Raw genomic sequence first — 22565 nt, 5'->3', positions numbered from 1 at the left:
CTCTTGCAGTGGGCGCTGCAGCAGCCAATGAGAGTCTATCTGACTCTCATTGGCTGCTGTTTAACACATACGTCGCCGCGGCGCTGGCGGCGATGTGTATGTTAGAATGCACAGCATGAGCCCACCTGCCACCCTCCTCCTGGCGCTATTGGGCAAGCGCTCGGGGAGGGAAGGGGCTCGGCTGTGCAGCACAGGACCGGCGCAGGGAAGCCTAGCGCCGGTCTTGTGTAAATGTGTAGCGCTGACCGCAGTCACTGTGGTCGGCACTACACTGGCTAACTAGGACGGGCCGGTACCGTGGCCGGCGGGCCCCCCCCACGCCGCCGGTCACACGGCACCCAGGGCTCGTGCCTCTCTCGCCCTGCCCTAGTTATGGCACTATGTAGTTAGAATCCCGACGGAATCCCGGTGTCGAAATCCCGATTTAGTACTAAAGATAGGCATCTAAATACCGACGTCTATCTTTAGCCCGACGACGGAATCCCGACAGACTGCTTCCCGAATGCTAAGCAGGGACAGGCTTAGCGTTAGCTGCATTTAGGTTTAGGCACCCCCGGGGGGACTTAGGGTTAGGCACCCCCTGGGGAGGGTTAGGCTAGGGGAAGGGGGAGTTAGGGTTAGGCACCCCCCCGGGAGGGTTAGGTTTAGGGTGTGGGAAATGGGGTTTAGGTTTAGGCACCCCCGGGGGGACTTAGGGTTAGGCACCACCCCGGGAGTTTTAGGGTTAGACACCCCTAAGGGAGGGTTAAGGTGGGAGAAGGGTAGGGTTATGACGTCTCCCCCATAATGCAGAGCGGCCCGGCCCGGGAAGGACAGACGGAGGAGCGGATGGTGACGGCGAGAGCGGGGATTCAGGTAAGTGTTTTTTTTTTTTTTACTACGTGTGTCTACTGGGGGGGAGGAGCCTGGCCCTACAAGGGGGAGACCACTACTGGGGGCACCACAAGGGGGGGACTACTACTACTGGAGGCACTGCAAGGGGGGGGGACTACTACTACTGGGGGCACTACAAGGGGGGGGACCACTACTGGACTGGGGGCACTACAAGAGGGAGGGACTACTACTGGGGGCACTACAAGAGGGAGACCTCTACTGCGGGTACTACAAGGGGGGATCGCTACTGGGGATTATAACTGGGGGCACTTCAATGGGGGGACTACTACTGGGGGCACTACAAGGGGGGGGGACTACTATTACAAGGGGGGGACTACTACTACTAGGGGCACTACAAGGGGAGGGGACAACTACTAGGGGCACTGCATAGGGGGATCACTACTGGGGGCACTACTGGAGGCCTGCATAAGGGGGTCCTCTCCTGGGGCACAGGGGGGCACTGCATATGGGCACCACGATGGGGCTGTTCCTAATCTTTATTTTTACTTTACATTAATCCCATATGGACCCGCCTCCTCCCTGGAACACTTGAGGGGGGCGCCGTAGCACGCATGTTCTTTGGGCACCCTGGCTACACGCTACCCCTCTGCCAGGGCCGCCTGCATGCATTTGCCCCCCAGGCTAAAAGTTGCCAGCCAGCCCCTGGTTCCCATACTTACCTGCCCAGTCGGGATTCTGCTGTTTCGAGCCTCCAGCGACGGCATTCACCTGTAGGCTATTCAGCCGCCGGGATTTCATACCCATCCCCTTTTGCATGTAGCTCACAAATGCTGGACAGCTTTATTCTAACGCTGCAATTTAGATTTGGATGTGGACACTCCCCCCTCCCAAATCTATCTCTCAGCGCATCTTCTCTGTGCACAGCAAAGCGTGTATTGCTGGAAAATGATTAGCAGTAATAACCAGTGTGTATGAATTGCAAAACAAAATACAATGATATTTATTTATTTAAATCAATCCCCTCCTCCCACACACTTTTGGAATGTGGGACAGATAAATCCATTCTTACTGCTAAAATATAGAGTATATTGTGCACAGGGATCTCCTAGGTTCCTCCCCTAACTCACCGTCACAGACTGGCCTCACCCCATCCTCCCAGTGTCGTCTGCTGCTACACGTGGCCTTCATACGTTATACTAATGGTTCCTCTTTGCTGCCAGGCCTGTGCTACCCTGATATTTACTGTCATGTCTATAAATGCTGACTGTTCAGGGTATATCATGAAGGCTACACACATTTATACCTGGATCAAGCTACACTCTGCACTTTAACGGTGTGATCCTATAACCAGCAACAACGCCCGATCTGCAGTTACGTGCACATATATTCAATCAAAACACGCAGGCGTTTGCACACACCGCATCTGAAGCCATCTTGGTACATTTGCACAAAACAGGGGCGCATAAACGCATATCATTGCAAAATATAATCTGCACTGCTGTGCCATGGTCTGTAGCTCTTAAATGACACTCTGGACCTCATTCAGAGTCGGTCGTTGCGGCCGCACGGTCGTAAAGGAAAAGGGTCCGGATATGCAAATGATGCGCTCGCAAGTTGCGTCGTTAAGATGGGATCGTTAGCTGGACGAGCGAGGGGAGGATGCGGCCATAAGACTAAAAACACGGCCACTTCTCGATCACAAAAGACGTCATCTCCGGGCATATAAGGATTAATCGAGACCATCGGAGCTGCTCGGAGAGCTTAAGGTTGACCATACCCTCTCTTAAGCACTACAATCAGGTCAGTGTACAAACCACCAATGTCACATGTGCCATGACACTACTTAGTTAATTATGCACTCCCATAAAACGCCATTCGGATAATTAGGCACGCCTGCGTTCGGATCTCCACTCCCCCGTTTTCAAGCACCTTCCCCTGTTACCACCCACAAACGCCTCATGCTGTCACTCAAACTAACGATCTGGCCAAGTTCAAGGAGAGAGAAATTTCCGATCGTAACAGCTAGTTTGCGCACGCGCATTGCGAAACTTACGCATGCGCAGTTTAGCGAACATCACTGGGTACGACCGAGCGGACGCATACGACTGACTTTGAATGAGGTCCACTGTGTGTTGTGTTAGACAAAATTTATTTTTAGTGTTTAATATGTTTACAGCCATACTACATGTATTTGATGCTTAAGAGGATAAACAAATTGTTATTTGACAACTGCAAGAAGAATTTACCCTACATGAAAATCCAGGTCGCCCCTAATGCTGATTTTATTAGTCTACACAAATGTCCAACTGCTGATTACAGATCACAAGTGGGGTCCTAAAATCTGTCTTCTGGGGTAACGTATGCAATACATTCCATCGGAAACCATCCCTCGTCTGGTCCTAGACCAAGGGCTCTGGGTAAAAAGTTGTGGTTCCAACACACTGACACTTTGGGGTCCAAAAAATGTAGGAACCATAGGTCTAGAAATTAATGTAAGGGTGAGGACTGAGCCGGAATAAGGTTTGTAGGGGGCCATGGGCAATTGACCTGATGGGGGGCATAACATTGTCAAAATGATATACTGGTAAAGTACTGGTGATGTTATTACCAGTATATCATTATTAAAAAGCATGTGTAAATACTCTCTGGCACCACAAACGTGTTGAACACTGTAGTGCCCCCCGTTCATATTATGCCACAGAGAAAAACCAGTTCACATTATACCACACTGCTCCCCACACTGGTGATGTAACTTTGTGTGGGCATGTCCGTAACTAGGGTAGTGCGAACTGTGCCATGGCACAGGGCACTGCAGGGCAGGGGGCACTGTTTGGACCATTCAGTTTTCCTGTTTATTATCATTCTCACTTGTAGCTTCCTCTTCTTTTATCCCCAGCATCTACTGGCCTCTCCTATCTCTTCCCTGGCCCTTCCCCATGAGGCCATGGCCCTCTCTCAGGTGCACTATATTATGTCCCTATTTATCCCCAGCATCTCCTGGCCTCTCCTATCTCTTCCCTGGCCCTTCCCCATGAGGCCATGGCCCTCTCTCAGGTGCACTATCTTATGTCCCTATTTATCCCCAGCATCTCCTTACCTCCCCTATCTCTTCCCTGGCCCTTCCCCATGAGGCCATGGCCCTCTCTCAGGTGCACTATGTTATGTCCCTATTTATCCTCAGCATCTCCTGGCCTCCCCTATTTCTTCCCTGGCCCTTCCCCATGAGGCCATGACCCTCTCTCAGGTGCACTATGTTATGTCCCTATTTATCCCCAGCATCTCCTGGCCTCCCCTATCTCTTCCCTGGTCCTTCCCATGAAGCCATGGCCCTCTCTCAGGTGCACTATATTATGTCCCTATTTATCCCCAGCATCTCCTGGCCTCCCCTATCTCTTGCCTGGCCCTTCCCCATGAGGCCATGGCCCTCTCTCAGGTGCACTATATTATGTCCCTATTTATCCCCAGCATCTCCTGGCCTCCCCTATCTCTTCCCTGGCCCTTCCCCATGAGGCCATGGCCCTCTCTCAGGTGCACTATATTATGTCCCTATTTATCCTCAGCATCTCCTGGCCTCTCCTATCTTCCCTGACCCTTCCCCATGAGGCCATGGCCCTCTCTCAGGTGCACTATATTATGTCCCTATTTATCCCCAGCATCTCCTGGCCTCCCCTATCTCTTCCCTGGCCCTTCCCCATGAGGCCATGGCCCTCTCTCAGGTGCACTATATTATGTCCCTATTTATCCCCAGCATCTCCTGGCCTCTCCTATCTCTTCCCTGGCCCTTCCCTATGAGGCCATGGCCCTCTCTCAGGTGCACTATATTATGTCCCTATTTATCCCCAGCATCTCCTGGCCCCTCCTATCTCTTCCATGGCCATTCCCCATGAGGCCATGGCCCTCTCTCAGGTGCACTATCTTATGTCCCTGTTTAACAAATGGGGGGAGGGGGGGGGAGTGCTAATGCTCTCTCTGGCACAGGGCACCAAAAAATCTAGTTATGGCTCTGTGTGTGGGGGTCACTGGGTGATACCTCTGGCCTCCATGTTGTTAATCCGGCACTGCTTGGTGAAGAGTAATATAACCGATGCATGGGTTAGAGCAGAAATAAGTGTTAGCTGTAGCCTTGGCTCTTCTCGAGGGCTGCTTGCAAGTCTAATTAGTTCTGGGCACTTTACCTGGCAGAACAGAAGTCGCGGCTGATAGAATCTGTCCCTATGGCATTTAAGATTGAAATATTTCAATAAAGAAGATCCAGTTATGTGACAGATCTGAATAACCTGAGATTTTACAGCTGAATTGGCATTTTTCTTTTATTCATAAAATCAGTAGATTATATATCGATGCCACAATATATTTATTTAAGAACATAGTATCCATATTTGATAATTCACATTTCATAAGGTTATAACACTGAATATTCATGATCTTCCCTTCAATGGTTTTTAAATCACATTAATCATAAGTATCTGTAATCATTGAAATATTCACATAATGAAATATAAATAATTAAAATCTCTATATAATACATGACCTGGTTGTGGTCAATCTAATGTCCAAGGCAGCCTCAATAGTTAATACATATGGGGTAGAGCACCCCCTACTGTATGTTATAAGGATTACAGTGTATATAGAAAGCGGCTTGTGATTTTGTATCGCAGTAAAGCTGGGTACACACTTAGTGATATTTTGGATGATTCGGCAACTTCTGACGGATCAGAACGACAAATCGTGCAGTGTGCACCGACTATGTTGGGCGGTAAGCGCTCCCGTGAGGTCGTCAGCCGCATCGTCTGGTCGGCCCTACATACAGCTCAACCTGACGGTGCGGCTGACTACCCCATGCAGTGAGATGCGCCGTTCAGGCACCGGATCGTCTAATGTGTACCGGCCGCATGCTATAACTGCCCATTGGCGGGGGGTTGCCCGTCGGATAACTGGGTAAATACAACATTTAGTGTGTACCCAGCTTTAGTGTATGTGTGTGTATGAGCCATGTATTTCTGTATAATAGAAAAGTGATGAGATCAGTAATCAGGATTCTAGCAGTATAACTTACAAAACATTATCACAGCATTACACGTCTTTCTCTGTCACATTTTAGGCATGTGCATCTGAATTGTGAATGGCAATCATACATGTACATTTTAGGGGCTGATTCTGGGATCAAACAAAAAAAAAAGTGACTTTATATCTGGAACAAACCATGCTGCAATGAAAAAGGGTGCAAATACATGTATTGTTTTTGCATGCAGGGTGAATACCGGCTGCTTTTGCATATAGCCCACAAATGCTGGACACCTTTATCCTAACACTGCAATTTAGATTTGGATGTGGACACTCGCCCTGCCAAAATCTCTCTCTCTCTGCACATCTTACATCTGCACCCCTCCCCCTTCCTCCTGCAGTGCAACATTACTTTTTTTGCTTTGCTCCCAACTCAGAATAAGCCTCTTAAGGGGCATATTCAATAAGCCGCGATAAGCCATTTTCGGCGAAAAAGTTTCGGCGATGACGTCATTTCGCCAGGCGAAAACTTATCCCTGTATTAAATTCCTAAGACTTTTTCACCTACGCCGAAAGTCAATGCATTGGTATAGGCGAAAAAGATTTGCCTATGAAACCAAGGTGAAAAAAAGTGCAGAATTGCGGAGGTGGGGAAACCACCCTGCACCCTTGGGACAGGTCCCCAAAGGTTACCTGTGTCAAAAAAATCCTAAAATTTTTTGAAGAACACCCAAAAAAATGGCTTTGAAAAAGGGGGCGAAAAAGTACAAAGTTGGGATACAAACTTAAAATCTAGCGAAATAAGCTTTGCAAGTATGGGTGAGGTGTTTTTTGATTGCAGGTGCTTGCTGAAGGTGGGTTTTTTAAAACTTAACTTTTGCGATTTTTAACCATGATTTTCATGTACCCCAAATTTGCTGGGAATAGTTACTTAAAAAAACAAAACAAAACTGCTAAATGCTATTCTTCACCACTTATGCAAAGATGCTAATTATCAGCTATTGAGAGCATTTAAGTATCCCAAATAACTTCAGTAGGGTTATTCGGGGGCATCTACATTGATCCCCAATGTTAATGCATCTTTTGGGGGGTGTCAGGCTGATTTCCCCAAATCTGACAATACTTTTCACCTGTTTGCGTTTTGCTGGGTCCTGTTTTTGCGTCCTTTGGAAATGAATAGGGCGAAAAGCGGGGCCGTGCACGAAAATGTTTCGCTTCCAGAACACGCAAGGTCAGTGAAAAGTACGGTAGGCGAAAACTCTCCGACTTTTCAAGTCTAATTGAATATGCCCCTAAATCTGTAAAATATTACAAATCACAGATCTCATAACAAATAACAGACACCACAATTAGATGTATATTTAATTTCCAACCCAGGGCCGGATTCAATTAGCCTTGTTATTTTATGGGATAGAAAGGGTTGTAGTCTCGGACTTTTACATCTGGAGCTACACCTACAAGCCCTCTTCCTCACACAGTAATCTGAGGCTAATGTGCGTAGATTCCGCCATAAGTACCTGGAGCTGAGGGGTTAACGCCCTACAAATTGCTATTCAAGACTCAGGAAGAGGTGAACAGAAATCCATGTTAAGTGCAGCCTGCAATTTAATAGCCCCGGGCACAGAATCGCAGCTAATCCCCACTTAAAGGATTTAAGATTTTTGATTTTATTGTATTGGTACTTGTTACATAGCCACATGAAAGCTAATTGTCTTTACATTCTTAGTAATATTCTTTATGAATAAATTTATGAAATGTCCTACAACAAATGCTCAGACAGTTTTGCGCTGATCAATTTTATTCATTACCCAAAATGACCTCCACTGGAATATACGAACAGCTATGCTATACTGCGATCGCTCATTTGCCAAGGAGCAACCTCACGTAGATTCCTTTTAAAGCTCAGGGTCTCCAATTAACTCGGGTTCTGATTGTCATAACTGACTCTTTGTGCTTGTGTCAACTTTCCACTTGTTGGTGACTCTACTTAGCAGCGATTTGGTGCCCTGCCGAAACTTCTGCTGCGTGAAATAGAACAAGATAGGGTCTAGGACACTGTTCATGCTGGCGAAAGGCCTGGTGCATTTATACACAATGGCAAAAGTCTGCAACTCCAGGCAGGGGACGCCGGTCTTGGAGCGTACAATCAAGTATATGGTTTTGGTGAGATGGAAAGGGAAGAAACTTATGGCAAAGACGATCACCACAATGATGATCATGCGGACGGCTTTGTCCTTCCTCCGACGCACCACCGCATCGGCGAGGTCATCCTTCTGGCAGAGAATCTTGGTCATGGCACAATAACAAGCTAAGATGGAAATGAAGGGGATCAAGAAGCCAGTTATAGTCAACGTTATGCCATATGGAAAATAGCTTGAAGAGAGCGCGGGGGGGCTCAGGTCATAGCAGACTGTCCGGTTTCTCTGAATCCCTGTAGAGGCGAACAGGAAGGTGGGTATACACTGGACGATGACGATGAACCAAACCACCCCACAGACGACCCAAGTAAACTTCTTGCCTCTCTTCTTGTGCCAGACGGAGAAGGGATGGCAGATGCCCATGTATCTTTGGAAGCTCATGCAGGTGAGGAACATGATGCTGCCATGCAGGTTTGTGTAGAACTGGAGTCGGACAAAGCGGCAGGTGAAGTCCCCGAATGGCCAGTAGTCATGCTGGACATAGTTATAAATGAGAAGAGGGAGGGAACACACGTAGAGAAAGTCTGCCATAGCCAGGTTCAGCGTGTAGATGGCAGTGCGGGTCAGGGCTTTCTTCGACAGCCATACTTGAAGGATGACGAATAAGTTCAGTGGAAGACCGAAGACTAACACCACAGAGTAGACCACGGGAAGGAGGATTTGCTTAAACTCCTCATGAAAAGTGCAATTTTTCCCCACCGACGTGACGTTGTCCATGCTTTAGAGGCAGGTGGGGGAGGTCACATGGTTACGTCAGGACCTGAAAGGAAAAATAAAACAAGTAGTGAAGGAGATGTCCACAAATTGTAGTTGCAAAATTATGTCCACCTAAAAGTATAATAAAGCAATTTGCAAATCATTAGTATTTTTTCTGTTGCCTTAGACCCCTTATACACTGCCATCAAAACACCACCTAATACTAGCGTACAGATATGCTAATGGCTACCATTGGCCCTAATGGCCACCATACTCTGTAGGATTTACACTTGCAGTCAGGAGCATTGGTACTTGGATGTGTTTTTTTTTTTCTTCAAATTGTAACACGAACAGCGATCCTGCTGTCCTCTATTGCAGTGAATAGTGGGCCTGATTCAGACCGGACGCTATTTGTGTCCGCTCGCTGGCTAAAAGGGGCCGGCTATTTAAATCATGTGCTCGCACTGCGTCGCGTAAAGCCGCCCACTAAGTAATACCGAGCAGCCGCACTATGCGCTCGCACCTGTATAAAGATACCCCTTTGCCACTCACAACACACGTCATCTCCGGCAGTTATATGATTAATCGGGAACATCAAGAGCCATCGGAGCTGCTTGCAGTGCTTGTGGTAGCCTTTTCCCACCACAACATTGCGAGCAGTTCTGGCTAAAATACAACCTAGTCACGTGTGTAATGACGCTACTTTGCTAATTATGCACACCCATTAAACGCCGTTCTGACGGTCGGGCATGGCTGCGTTCGCACATCCACACCCCCGTTTTCAAGCACATTCCCCTGTTACCACCTACAAACGCCACTATCTGTCACTCAAAATAGCGGCCGACGGCGGGCTACGGGCGAGCACTTTCCCATCACACTGGCTGGTTTGCGAGCACGCATTGTGACTCATACGCATGCGCAGATTGCAAAAAAATCGATGAATGCGAGCGAACGCAGCATAGCGTCCGGGTCTGAATCAGGCCCAGTGCACGGAGGGCTATAGAATGTAATCTTTCCAATCTCACTTGAGAAATTCGCCTTCAAAGAGGACTTAAATGACGGCTGAATTTCCAGCAGAAAATGGCTTTAAAATTAACACAAAATATTACAATAGTTGTGAACTTTCGGGTTAATTAAATTTATTGGCATGCAGATGCTTTCCTGTGCCTACCTTTAGTTTCTGGTTTCATTCTGTGCTTTTTAGCCAAAACTTTATGTCTCCTGTTGAGTCGTTAATTTCTATTGTCCTTGGATGCAACTGTACTCCATACCTCCCAACATGACCCTCTCCAGGAGGGACACAATGCTCTGGTCCTGGACTTCCCTGGTAATTTATGATTGGTGGAGGCTCCAGGGGTGGGGCTGCAGCACAGTCCAAAATTCAAATAGGGGAGTCGCACCAACTGCCAGTGAGTCCCAGCCAGTGATGTTTGGCAGTGTGTGAAATGACAGTTGGTGTGGCTCCCCTATTTGAATTTTGAACTGCGCTGCAGCCCCACCTCTTACCAGGGAAGTTCAGGACCAGAGCATTGTGTCCCTCCTGGAGAGGGTCATGTTGGGAGGTGTGGTACTCAGAGACCAGCGTTGCAGTGATTCCCCCAAAAAACTATATAGTCAGCTTTGGTGATTTATAAAGACAGGGCCGAAACGCACAGAGCAAACAGTAGTAAAATAAAGCATGGTGGAAAATCCCTTCCATATCTCGGCCTAGTGACTTAAGGCACTGAGTACACTCCTGTGCGGGTACATTTTCATTGGGTCCTGCAAGTTTAAAGGGCAAGGAGGGATTAGTACACTTACCAGTGATAGTTTCTGCTACTGTGGTCTCTACCTGTGCCTCCTCTGTTTGGTTTTGCAGACTGCTAAATTATATTACATGGGCAGCACAGATGGTGTAATGGTTAGCATTACTGCCTCACAGCACCGAGGTCGTGGGTTCACTACCCATGACGGCCCTAACTGTGTGGAGTTTGTATATTCTCCCTGTGCTTGCGTGGGTTTGATCCGGTTTCCTCCCACACTCCAAAAAATATACTGGTAGGCTAATTGGCTCCTGACAAAATTTACCCATAGTGTGTATGTGTGTGAGCATGTCGTAGGGAATATAGGGCCTGATTCAGAGCCACTCGTAAGCGGCCGCTCATTCGCTCTGAGCGATGTTGGCACAACTACGCATACGTATGGTTCGCAATGCGCATGCGCAAACCAGTCATTGTGGTCGGAAATAGTGCGCTCGTAACACAGCGAGGGCCTGCTAATTTGAGTGACAGAATGAGGAGTTTGTGGGTGGTAACGGGAAGGTGCTTGAAAACGGGGTAGTGGAGATCCGAACGCAGGCGTGTCAAACGGTCAAAGCGGCGTTTTATGGGTGTGCATAATTAACAAAGCAGCGTCATCGACCACGTCACTTAGTTGTCTTTTAGCCTGAACTGCTCGCAGTGATAGCGGCAAGTAAATCCTACCACAAGCACTGCGTGCAGTTTAGATGCCTTTCGATGTTCCCGATTAATCTAATAAATAGCGGAGATGACGTATGATGCGAACGGAAAAGGGGCGTCTTTAGAAAATAGCGAGCGCATTTTTCGGACGCTCGCTCAGACATAGAGGCGTCTACAGACCGCAAAGAGTGAGTGCTTAATTTAAATAGCCAGCCCCTTTTTCAGAATGAGCGTCCGCAAATAGCGTCCGGCTCTGAATCAGGCCCTTAGCGTGTAAGCTCCACTGGGGCAGGGACTGATGTGAATGGGCAAATACTCTCTGTAAAGCGCTGCGGAATGTGTGTGCGCTATATAAATAACTGGTAATAAATAAATAAATGACAGTTAATACGCTGTGACTGTACATTGTGCTTACTGGCACTATTGGAGAAAATCTGCAGGTTATCTTACACTACTATATCACATCGTGCATATATTTAGTATTATTGCATAATACATTTCTGATATTATAGACCTAATTAAGGTCCTGCTTACTCGCACAATAATACCAATCTGTGATAAATCCTGACTACCCTCGTTGAATCCTGGCGGCGCTTGGATTAAAGAGCTTTAACCCTGTAGCGCATGATACTTGTCCAAGAATGTTACCTTAAATCGTGGATTTGGACGGGCATCTATTTAAAGGAGGATTGGAGGCCAGCATGTGCCCCTAATTATTGTTCTGGGGCGTGATATCAGTACGCTAGAAGTAACCCTTTATATGTGCACCTGCTGCCGTGTCACACATATAGATGTAAGATGTGCGGAGACCGTGGTGCATCTATAATGGGCGCAGAATGTATGCGGTGCACACAAATCTCTGGGTCCCGGGGGCCCACACCGCACTGGCGCAGCGACCATTTTCCCGCAGATTTGAGCACAGACCCCCTCCTCTCTTGATACGCCCCTGTGCAGAGAGCCTAACTGAATATGCCCCTTAGGTGCAAGATTTTGGGTATTCGATTGGGTGCTGGGTTTTTATTTAATTTTTAAAGCTCACTTTTTTTTTTTTTGAGTGCCTTCAGAGCAGGTGTAATTTTTCCTAAAATCCATATGTTAAATAAAAATAATTGCCACTTGCTCTGGAATCCTTTGGAAGCCCCAATGACTAATTAAGCAATTGCAAATGTCCAATTATCTTAATTAGTCCCTAATTACTCAGATGCTGCAGCGCTGTCCTCCTCCTCCTTTTCCCTGACTGAAGTCTTCCGCCTCCGTCTGCTCCAGCAGAGGGAGTGGGACCCCTGCCAGTGTGTGTCCTGTGTGTGTGCTGTCGCTGTCTGTCATACCTCTTTCATTTTCGAAATTCCGGGTCTGACCCGGAGGATGGAACAGGGTTCCAATCCGGATCAGACCCGGAATTTCCCAGGCCCCAACCCAGGACATTTCAGAGTTGGCGCCGTTCACACCGGAGTTGCAGACCCGGCTTTTCCGGCTTTGAAGTGGACGCTTGGAGATGACGTCATCTCCAAGTGCCACTGAAGCCGGCCAGTCGGCAGGCAAACGGCACCATCCAGGTCACCCTGACCCGGATCACGCCATTTACACTGCAGGGTTTCGCAGGTTATTCCTGTGTAAAACCCTGCAAGTTATCTGGGTTGGATTCCCGGGTCACTCCAACCCTTTTACACCAAGGAGCTACCCGGGTTACCCTGCAATAACCCGGGTTTTAGCTCTGGTGTAAAAGGGGTATCAGTGTGTGAGGGGTGCTGCCGGGGTCTGTGAAGAGTGTCAGTGTGTTTATACAGTATGTCCTGTGTGTGTGTGTGAGACGCCCTGTCAGTAGTGTGTGTGTGTGTCCTGTGTGTGTGAGACCCCCTGTCAGTAGTGTGTGTGAGACCCCCTGTCAGTAGTGTGTGTGTGTGTCCTGTGTGTGTGAGACCCCCTGTCAGTAGTGTGTGTGTCCTGTGTGTGTGAGACGCCCTGTCAGTAGTGTGTGTGTGTGTCCTGTGTGTGTGAGACCCCCTGTCAGTAGTGTGTGTGAGATCCCCTGTCAGTAGTGTGTGTGTGAGACCCCCTGTCAGTAGTGTGTGTCCCCTGTGTGAGTGAGACCCCCTGTCAGTAGTCTGTGTGTCCCCCGTGTGAGTGAGACCCTCTGTCAGTAGTGTGTGTGTCCCCTGTGTGAGTGAGACCCTCTGTCAGTAGTGTGTGTGTCCCCTGTGTGAGTGAGACCCCCTGTCAATAATGTGTATGTCCCCTCTGTGAGTGAGACCCCCTGTCAATAATGTGTGTGTCCCCTGTGTGAGTGAGACCCCCTGTCAGTAGTGTGTGTGTGTCCTGTGTGAGTGAGACCCCCTGTCAGTAGTCTGTGTGACCCCTGTGTGAGTGAGACCCCCTGTCAGTAGTGTGTGTGAGACCCCCTGTCAGTAGTGTGTGTGTGTGTCCTGTGTGTGTGAGACCCCCTGTCAGTAGTGTGTGTGTCCTGTGTGTGTGAGACGCCCTGTCAGTAGTGTGTGTGTGTGTCCTGTGTGTGTGAGACCCCCTGTCAGTAGTGTGTGTGAGATCCCCTGTCAGTAGTGTGTGTGTGAGACCCCCTGTCAGTAGTGTGTGTCCCCTGTGTGAGTGAGACCCTCTGTCAGTAGTGTGTGTGTCCCCTGTGTGAGTGAGACCCTCTGTCAGTAGTGTGTGTGTCCCCTGTGTGAGTGAGACCCTCTGTCAGTAGTGTGTGTGTCCCCTGTGTGAGTGAGACCCTCTGTCAGTAGTGTGTGTGTCCCCTGTGTGAGTGAGACCCCCTGTCAATAATGTGTATGTCCCCTCTGTGAGTGAGACCCCCTGTCAATAATGTGTGTGTCCCCTGTGTGAGTGAGACCCCCTGTCAGTAGTGTGTGTGTGTCCTGTGTGAGTGAGACCCCCTGTCAGTAGTCTGTGTGACCCCTGTGTGAGTGAGACCCCCTGTCAGTAGTCTGTGTGAGACCCCCTGTCAGTAGTGTGTGTGAGTGTCCTGTGTGTGTGAGACCCCCTGTCAGTAGTGTGTGTGTCCTGTGTGTGTGAGACGCCCTGTCAGTAGTGTGTGTGTGTGTCCTGTGTGTGTGAGACCCCCTGTCAGTAGTGTGTGTGAGATCCCCTGTCAGTAGTGTGTGTGTGAGACCCCCTGTCAGTAGTGTGTGTCCCCTGTGTGAGTGAGACCCTCTGTCAGTAGTGTGTGTGTCCCCTGTGTGAGTGAGACCCCCTGTCAGTAGTGTGTGTGTCCCCTGTGTGAGTGAGACCCTCTGTCAGTAGTGTGTGTGTCCCCTGTGTGAGTGAGACCCTCTGTCAGTAGTGTGTGTGTCCCCTGTGTGAGTGAGACCCCCTGTCAATAATGTGTATGTCCCCTCTGTGAGTGAGACCCCCTGTCAATAATGTGTGTGTCCCCTGTGTGAGTGAGACCCCCTGTCAGTAGTGTGTGTGTGTCCTGTGTGAGTGAGACCCCCTGTCAGTAGTCTGTGTGACCCCTGTGTGAGTGAGACCCCCTGTCAGTAGTCTGTGTGACCCCTGTGTGAGTGAGACCCCCTGTCAGTAGTCTGTGTGTCCCCTGTGTGAGTGAGACCCCCTGTCAGTAGTGTGTGTGTCCCCTGTGTGAGTGAGACCCCCTGTCAGTAGTGTGTGTGTCCCCTGTGTGAGTGAGACCCCCTGTCAGTAGTCTGTGTGACCCCTGTGTGAGTGAGACCCCCTGTCAGTAGTGTGTGTGACCCCTGTGTGAGTGAGACCCCCTGTCAGTAGTGTGTGTGTCCCCTGTGTGAGTGAGACCCCCTGTCAGTAGTGTGTGTGTCCCCTGTGTGAGTGAGACCCCCTGTCAATAATGTGTGTGTCCCCTCTGTGAGTGAGACCCCCTGTCAATAATGTGTGTGTCCCGTGTGTGAGTGAGACCCCCTGTCAGTAGTGTGTGTGTGTCCTGTGTGAGTGAGACCCCCTGTGTGACCCCTGTGTGAGTGAGACCCCCTGTCAGTAGTCTGTGTGACCCCTGTGTGAGTGAGATCCCCTGTCAGTAGTGTGTGTGACCCCTGTGTGAGTGAGACCACCTGTCAATAATGTGTGTGTCCCCTCTGTGAGTGAGACCCCCTGTCAGTACTGTGTGTGTCCCCTGTGTGAGTGAGACCCCCTGTCAGTAGTGTGTCCCCTGTGTGAGTGAGACCCCCTGTCAGTTATGTGTGTGACCCCTGTGTGAGTGAGACCCCCTGTCAGTAGTGTGGAGACCCCCTGTGTGAGTGAGACCCCCTGTCAGTAGTGTGGAGACCCCCTGTGTGAGTGAGACCCCCTGTCAGTAGTATGTGTGTCACCTGTGTGAGTAAGACCCCCTGTCAGTTATGTGTGTGACCCCTGTGTGAGTGAGACCCCCTGTCAGTTATGTGTGTGACCCCCTGTGTGAGTGAGACCCCCTTTCAGTAGTGTGTATGTCTCCTGTGTGAGTGAGACCCCCTGTCAGTAGTGTGTGTCTGTCCTGTGTGAGTGAGACCCCCTGTCAGTTATGTGTGTGTCCCCTGTGTGAGTGAGACCCCCTGTCAGTAGTGTTTGTGTCCCCTGTGTGAGTGAGACCCCCTGTCAGTAGTGTGTGTCCCCTGTGTGAGTGAGACCCCCTGTCAGTTATGTGTGTGTGTCTCCTGTGTGAGTGAGACCCCCTGTCAGTTATGTGTGTGTGGGGCATACTGCACCCGGGAGAGGAGCGCTGGAACACTGGTGAGTGTGGCTGCATCTTCCCACGTGGGATTTTGCCCGTAAAAAAAATCTGAAACAAATTTTCTTAAATTGGATATCATGGTATCAGCAATGCGTATACCCGCGGTAATCCATATTTGGTCATGTGGTCCATGTAATCTTTTGCGAGCAAAATCTTGTGGTCAATTGGATATGCCCCATAGTCGCCATTTGAATTCAAGGTGTCACATGGAGAGGAAGGAGAGATATTCTGTACAGGAGCAAAGTTACCCATATTCGGCAATTGGCGCTGATGATTATAATTACTTATCGTCGCATATCGCAGCAATAAGAAATTAAGTATGGCTGGAATTTTCCAATATTCACATGCAGGGGCAGAGGGCTCTAATAGCAAGCCCTTTACCTCTTACAGGCTGCTGAGGCAATCGTTGTACTTCTGGGTTTGGACCCCTGCTATTATGCGTGCGCAGTCACCAAGGTGATCGCCTATGTAGGGGCAGTTATACAAAATAATAAGGCTTTGTGTTCATTTCTAATCATGGGTTTCGGAACCTGGGGGGCAACTGGGTGGCTTGCACCCCTCCAAAACATTTGAAAGGCGCGGTGTACGCGCATGACTGTGCTATATAACATTAGGCTGCACCACATGGAGGATGAGCTGCAATGTGCGGTGCAGAGCCTGTGCAGCCTAGCCTATTGCTATAAAGCACAGCCCCTCACCGTACGCGGCTGCCGCTCCAGTCCCTACGCACCCAATTAAGCGAGAGGGAGGAAGGAAAGGGGGGGTGTCAGAACAATTTTATGTTGCCCTCCAACATAAAATCGTTCTTATGCCCCTGTTTGGAAGTGATTTAAATGACTGTATTATTAATTTGCTGTGCTTGTGATTTATTTGCTGACCACTAGATGGCGCCAGCGTCACACTGTAAATTTCTCATTTCCAAACTCCGGTTTCTAAAAATTTCTAATTTCATGCTGATTATTTCACTGCAAACTGCCGGTGTATATTTTTACATGTGATATGCATATTTTATATATGTTTTACATAGTGCGGTATAAAACCTTTTTTTTATGCACCCATTTGCATTATTTAAAAAGCAAAATAAAGTTTTGCAATGGAATAAAAAGGCAAAATGAATTAATTATGCCCATAATATTCCTTTTTGTGGCAATTTTCTTTCTCTGAAGTGGAAAATGTTTTGTTTATATTTATACATTTCTAGTCGGCATTAACTACTTATTTTAGATTCCCTTCATATACTGTAGCTATAACATAAATATTATTTAGATCCTAGGGGGTAGATTTACTAAACATGAAAAGTGGTGGTGTTACCCATAGTAACCAATCATCTTTTAGCTATCATTTCTCTATTGCATTCTTGAAAATGATAGACTGTATCTGATTGGTTGCTATGGGTAACATCTCCACTTGTCTGTTTTTGAAGCTTTAGCACAGGGGTGGGAATCCTCAGGCCCGGGGGCAGTATAAGGCCCCCGGAATCATTTAGTCTGGCCCTCTGAGATTTTTTCTGTTAGCCTCATCTGGATATCAGGGTGCCTTGAATGGCAGCCAGAATCTATGCAGCAGTGCCACCTGGAGCGCCCTTAGGACACTTCAGACGGTCACAACGATGCCCGGGCATTGCTGTAATCACCGGCAAGTGTGGTCAAGGGGGCAAGGCCTGCACCAGGCCTGCGAATAACGTTATATATATTAAAATGGCCCTCGGCAGAACAAAGGTTCCCCACCCCTGCAGTTTAGCATATAACGCTAGGTGTTTATAGATCATTACAATTCTTACAAAAAACAATCTATATTTTATCTACAGGTATGAGAGGCAACACCTTGGTAAGACGGGCTCTTGCCCCTAGGGTTAATGATTAACCTGGTACACCTACTGCCAATGTTGGACCAAGAGTGCAGGGCCCCAGCTGTGAAATAAAACTACCCTGTGGCTGCGCCCTCACATAACTTTTTTTTCTGATTCCTGTCAAGTCACTTAAACGCATGGCGCTCTGTACTATATTTTGAGTCTCCTGTAAGCCGCCGTTCAGTGTAACTCCGTACAGCCCTCTTTAGTGGCGCCATGTTACTGTCATGTAGCTCTAAAGAACTGGATGGGACCGATTGAGACCTCCAGAGGCGCAACTGCCCTACAGTCTGCTACCCGGCTGTGGGTAACTGGAGGAGTTACTGGAGGAGAGGTGGAGGCCTATAGAGCTGGATCATCCCTTACAGAACTAAGCTCTGGCCTAGGACATGTTTGCTGACATTCTCGCTACCCTTTCCCGGAGGGAGCAGCCAGATCGGCATAGCAGGGGGGCGTGTGCAGACATCTTACCTGGCATATGCGGGTGGAGCGAGGGCGTGGCCACACAATTGCGGCATTTTGGCCCTGTCCCCGCTACACAATGCCGAGATTGCCGCATTGTGAAGCTGGGGGTGAGGCCAAAATGACGCAGTTCAGCGAGAATCACGTCATCGGCCTCCCCCCGCTGTGAGGGCTTGTCTTGTAACCATGAGAAGGGGGGGGGGAGAGGTCAGCCGTCGCCGGGAGGCTTGCCTGCCTATCCAGGGGGGGTCCGAGAGCAGCATCCGATTTTCGGGAGGCTCCCGGCCAAATCGGGAGGGTAGGCAAGTATGGCCTAGGACCTGGTGGGAACCAGATTGTTTAAACCCATTTTTAAGTGTGGTTTTTTTTGAGAAGCAAAAAGAGAAAGAGGCCCAAATCAGTACTTTGTCGAGGGCCCCATGGTATCTGTCTCTGGTAATGGTCTCATTATTTGATAGAGGGAGATCTCAGGAGGAATCCATCCGCCTGTCCGTCCAGCACTTGCCAGTGCCATGTAGTGCTAATTATGGCCGGTAAGCAACACAGAACTAAAGGCGCAAAAGCTGTGTTTTACGCAACAAGTACTTATTCGCCGGAAAGAGATTTCTCACAAGCTCTGTCCAGCACACAATTCTTAATGCATTTGTGCCATATATAAACATATTGCATTGTGAGAGTTGGAGAAATTTTAGGGGCACGACTACTTTTTATATGTGGATTTTGGTAAATGGGCACCCAAGCACTTCTAACCTAAAGGAAACCTTAGATGGCGTTAGTAGAGGCTTCGGTACCGTCCCAAAGCTGCATGTAGAACTGGCAAAGGACATAACCAAAAGTGGACGAGGTGGGAGCAGGCAAAAAGACAGTAGAAGAGAGAGCCCTGATCCAGGGAGCTTACAATCTAATACAATGCAGCTACTATAAATATGGACAGACCACACTGACATTGACACATTTTGTGTGCAGGTGAGAGGGACATTGGTCATAGAATACAGTAAAATTGGAGAAAAAAAACAAATACCTGATTTATTGTCTCTCTCCGTCGGCGCAGGGCTCAGCCTGTAGAGCGGGGTCCTTACCAGCTGCAATTCAGTTCCTTCCTCTCTGAAGAATAACTGAGAATGGGTGGTAAAATTAGGCTGTGTGACAGATAACACATCAAACTTCCCTCTTTTCAGATTTTCAAGTAGAATGTTGAAATAACGGATACCCTATTTATAGACACAAATCTGCAGAATTAATATATACTGTAAAATAAAGGGTAGTAAAACTCACAACATTTCATTTAGCCAAACGCCGCAGGTTCGTTACACAAAGACGCATTACAAGTGCACTAGTTGTTTAGAGATCTGCGGCAAATGCTTTGGGAGATCTCTGTATATAAATTGTTAAACAAATTGCTTACTACAGACAACCACAAACCCAGCGAGTCAGGAAAGACTGGAGCCCAACAGTCTCTACTGGGAGGTGTATATATATCCCTACTTTTATCACACATAAAGCCCAACAGAGGGACTAGCTGGAAGGAAATTTAGGATACAGACTCAGACTCTCCCTCTAAACATTTGGGTGGTATGGATTTTTGATAACTCCACGAGTAAATATGCAATTATGTTTTGCAGAAATGCGTTTAATTCTTCACCTCTTGTATAACAAAAGGCACAAATAGGGGCATATTCAATATTACCTGCAAAAATGTACTCGGGAATCGCCCCCAATTTTCTGTTACTGCGATTACAGTGTACGTGTGCTGCCAATACTGGCAGTATCCAATAGAAAAACATCGGTTGCAGGAAGTGTAAAAAAAATAGTGAGCAGCCTGTACCCTAAAAAATATATATATAAAAAACATTATCGGGTAACAGCAGGGCTATTTTTCTGGAAACAAAAAATTCAGTAACTGTGGGTAGAAAAACAATTTTATATATATATATATATATATATATATATATATATATACACACATTATCTATATTTTATATATATATATATATATATATAAATATATATATTAGAAAGAATGCACTCAAAGGGGACTTTAAAATGAAACTTATCTTATGGAAAATACATTTTAGCCCAGGACATACGCCATTGTTATTGAGAGGTTCTGGAACGGAGCTCCTGCTGAAGAATAGCACTGGTAACAGTAATAGTGGTTATAACTGTCCCAAAGAAAAAATATAAATATTGTTTTACATTAAATGGCTGATTTGAGCATTTTTTTTTTATAAAAAAAATTGCTAAAAAGCAAACTTTTTTCGTTTCTTTACAAACTAATAAAACGAAAATACAAAAAAAAAGTAGGAAAAAAAAGGTAGTTTTGGGGGTAATTTTAGGCCAATTTAAAAAAACCCAAACAGATAAAGCAATTATTTTTTCTTTATATAAATGCTTTAATTAAATTTGGGGTGCACAAATGAACAGAAAAAATATTATTTGGTGTCATTTGAGGCCATTATTGTTTTTAACAACTAAAAATGACATGTACTTTTTGGACCATTTAGACTGAAATTGAAAACTTCCAATTGCCTAATTAGTCATTAGAGGGGATGGCCAAGGGGTTCTGAAGGGGTCCCAACATTTTTAGCTTAAAATAGGGATGTTTTTATATTTTAGACCTGCTCTGAAGCTGCGAGAAAATAGTTGCTGTAATTCCTATAGAAATTACTGCAACTCATTTTCTACCTGGAAACTGAATAGGGAAAACCTTGTGGAGTTTTTCAAAATTTCATCTGCAATAAGTAGGGTTCTTCTAACTACTCCCAAAAACACAGCCTGCATCTACTTTTGCAGGTCATGCAGGAAAAGTATTATTACTGTATCTTAGTTTTTTAGGCGCCACAAGGTTTCCGCAGTACCGTACAAGCATTATACATAGTAACTGTGTAACTCATACAGTAAGTACAATACAATGCAAGCTGATGTATCTAGGAACAACACAAAGCAATAAATCAACAGACTAGGTAAGGTACAGGACACAGGGTGGGGGTAGGACAACTCACTGTGGGTGAGGTGCATCAAACCTTCTAAAGAGGGCAGCCTTAGAAGTAACCCATAGCAACTAATCCTCTTCTACCTATCATGTTATAGAATGTACTAGATAAATGATAGCTAGAAGCGCATTGGTTTCTGTCTTTAGATGGTTTCCCCTTGTAGAGCAAGAGGAGGTGAGTCACAGGGGAGGGAAGGCCGTTCTGAACTCTCACCTGTACACAACATGAGGACGAGCACACGGATGGCATTAGCCAAACTAGCTTGGTAAATCTGACCGCTTTGCAGCCCACACAAAAACCTATGGGGGCTGCGGCTGCTGACGGAAAAGGGGGGGGGGGGGGAACAGCGGTATATGTGGTGAAATTTGCTGCGGTCCCTCTGTCATACATTCCGGTGATACTTAATATTTGCGGGTATCCCCCGAAACACCAGCCCTGCAGCCCCGAGGAAAAATCCGCCACCAATCACTTCTATCTGTATTTAATGCACTTTTTAGGCCTTAACAGGTGGACAAAAAAAATCCACTAAATATAGGAGATATAAAAGATAACAATACAATTAACAAAGAGTTTCAGATTTGACATCACAGTATGCCCTATTCTTCATACAGTAATGTACGGCAACAATGGCAATGTATGGAAAATGCTTTAAGATGCATAAGAAACTGCATTAGAATAACATATTAGTTACATGCAATTTAATCTATTTCTCTAGTGCATCTGTGTAAATGACATTGCTGTCGGGTAGCACAATTGCCTGTTACAGACACTGAAATAACACGTAGGAGCAGCAGAGGGCACCATAGAGCACTTCCAGTCTAATTTCTCAGTAACTGGAAATCATTTATGGCACAGAGGAGAACTGGGGGCATATTCATCATAACTTATGTGATCAGTTACACATGCGGAAACACTAATATTCTCAGACTACAAAAACTGAAGATGGCATTGATTCCCGGAGCCCCACTCTTTCCCTACGCCGCCTTCACATTGAGTGCTCCGCGGTCGCACAGTCGGATGGACTGGCACTGGTAAGTATCACTGTTACTTCTGTAGCATTGTTACTGATTGCGGTGACAGCTGCTTTACAGAGCAACTTGAGGTGAGTAGGATATTGGGGGCCATTGATGATGCCTCGGCCCCCTGGTGTGTAGAGAATAACTCCTGGGCTCTGTACCCCTTAGACTGTCACCCCAGGCACATCAAGGTGCCTCGTAGCCGCACTTTTGGAGACGCCAACACAAAGCTGAATTTGCGCTTCATTTTTTCGGTAGAGTGGCAGGATCTATGCGGCGCGTGTGCCAATGTATAATCATCACATCGGAGTTCAATCTCTCTATTCCATGAATAAAACCTTACAGTTTCTCTCCCAACATGCCTCACAATTTAGCCTTATGT

The 22565-nt window shown here is 47.2% G+C and overlaps 1 protein-coding gene across 2 annotated transcripts in view; it reads right to left on the bottom strand.

Annotated features, from left to right (window-relative positions):
* Positions 1–5145: 5145 nt before the first annotated feature.
* P2RY6 (pyrimidinergic receptor P2Y6) overlaps positions 5146–22565 on the bottom strand; it is a 135952-nt gene continuing 118532 nt past the window's right edge. For both annotated transcript variants that reach the window (XM_088479571.1, XM_088479570.1), the window contains exons 2-3: positions 19196–19289; positions 5146–8796 (exon numbers count right to left, since the gene is read on the bottom strand). In XM_088479571.1, coding sequence (XP_088335697.1) covers positions 7773–8753 — 981 coding nt within the window. In that variant the 5' untranslated portion in view covers positions 8754–8796; positions 19196–19289 and the 3' untranslated portion in view covers positions 5146–7772. The remainder of the gene's footprint in view (positions 8797–19195; positions 19290–22565) is intronic.

The sequence above is a fragment of the Taudactylus pleione genome, unplaced genomic scaffold (genome assembly GCF_031769625.1).
Source record: "Taudactylus pleione unplaced genomic scaffold, aTauple2 ptg000241l, whole genome shotgun sequence".
NCBI classification, from domain to species: Eukaryota; Metazoa; Chordata; class Amphibia; order Anura; family Myobatrachidae; genus Taudactylus; species Taudactylus pleione.
Note: the sequence above shows the minus strand (reverse complement) of the source record. Positions and strands in the feature narration are given on the sequence as shown.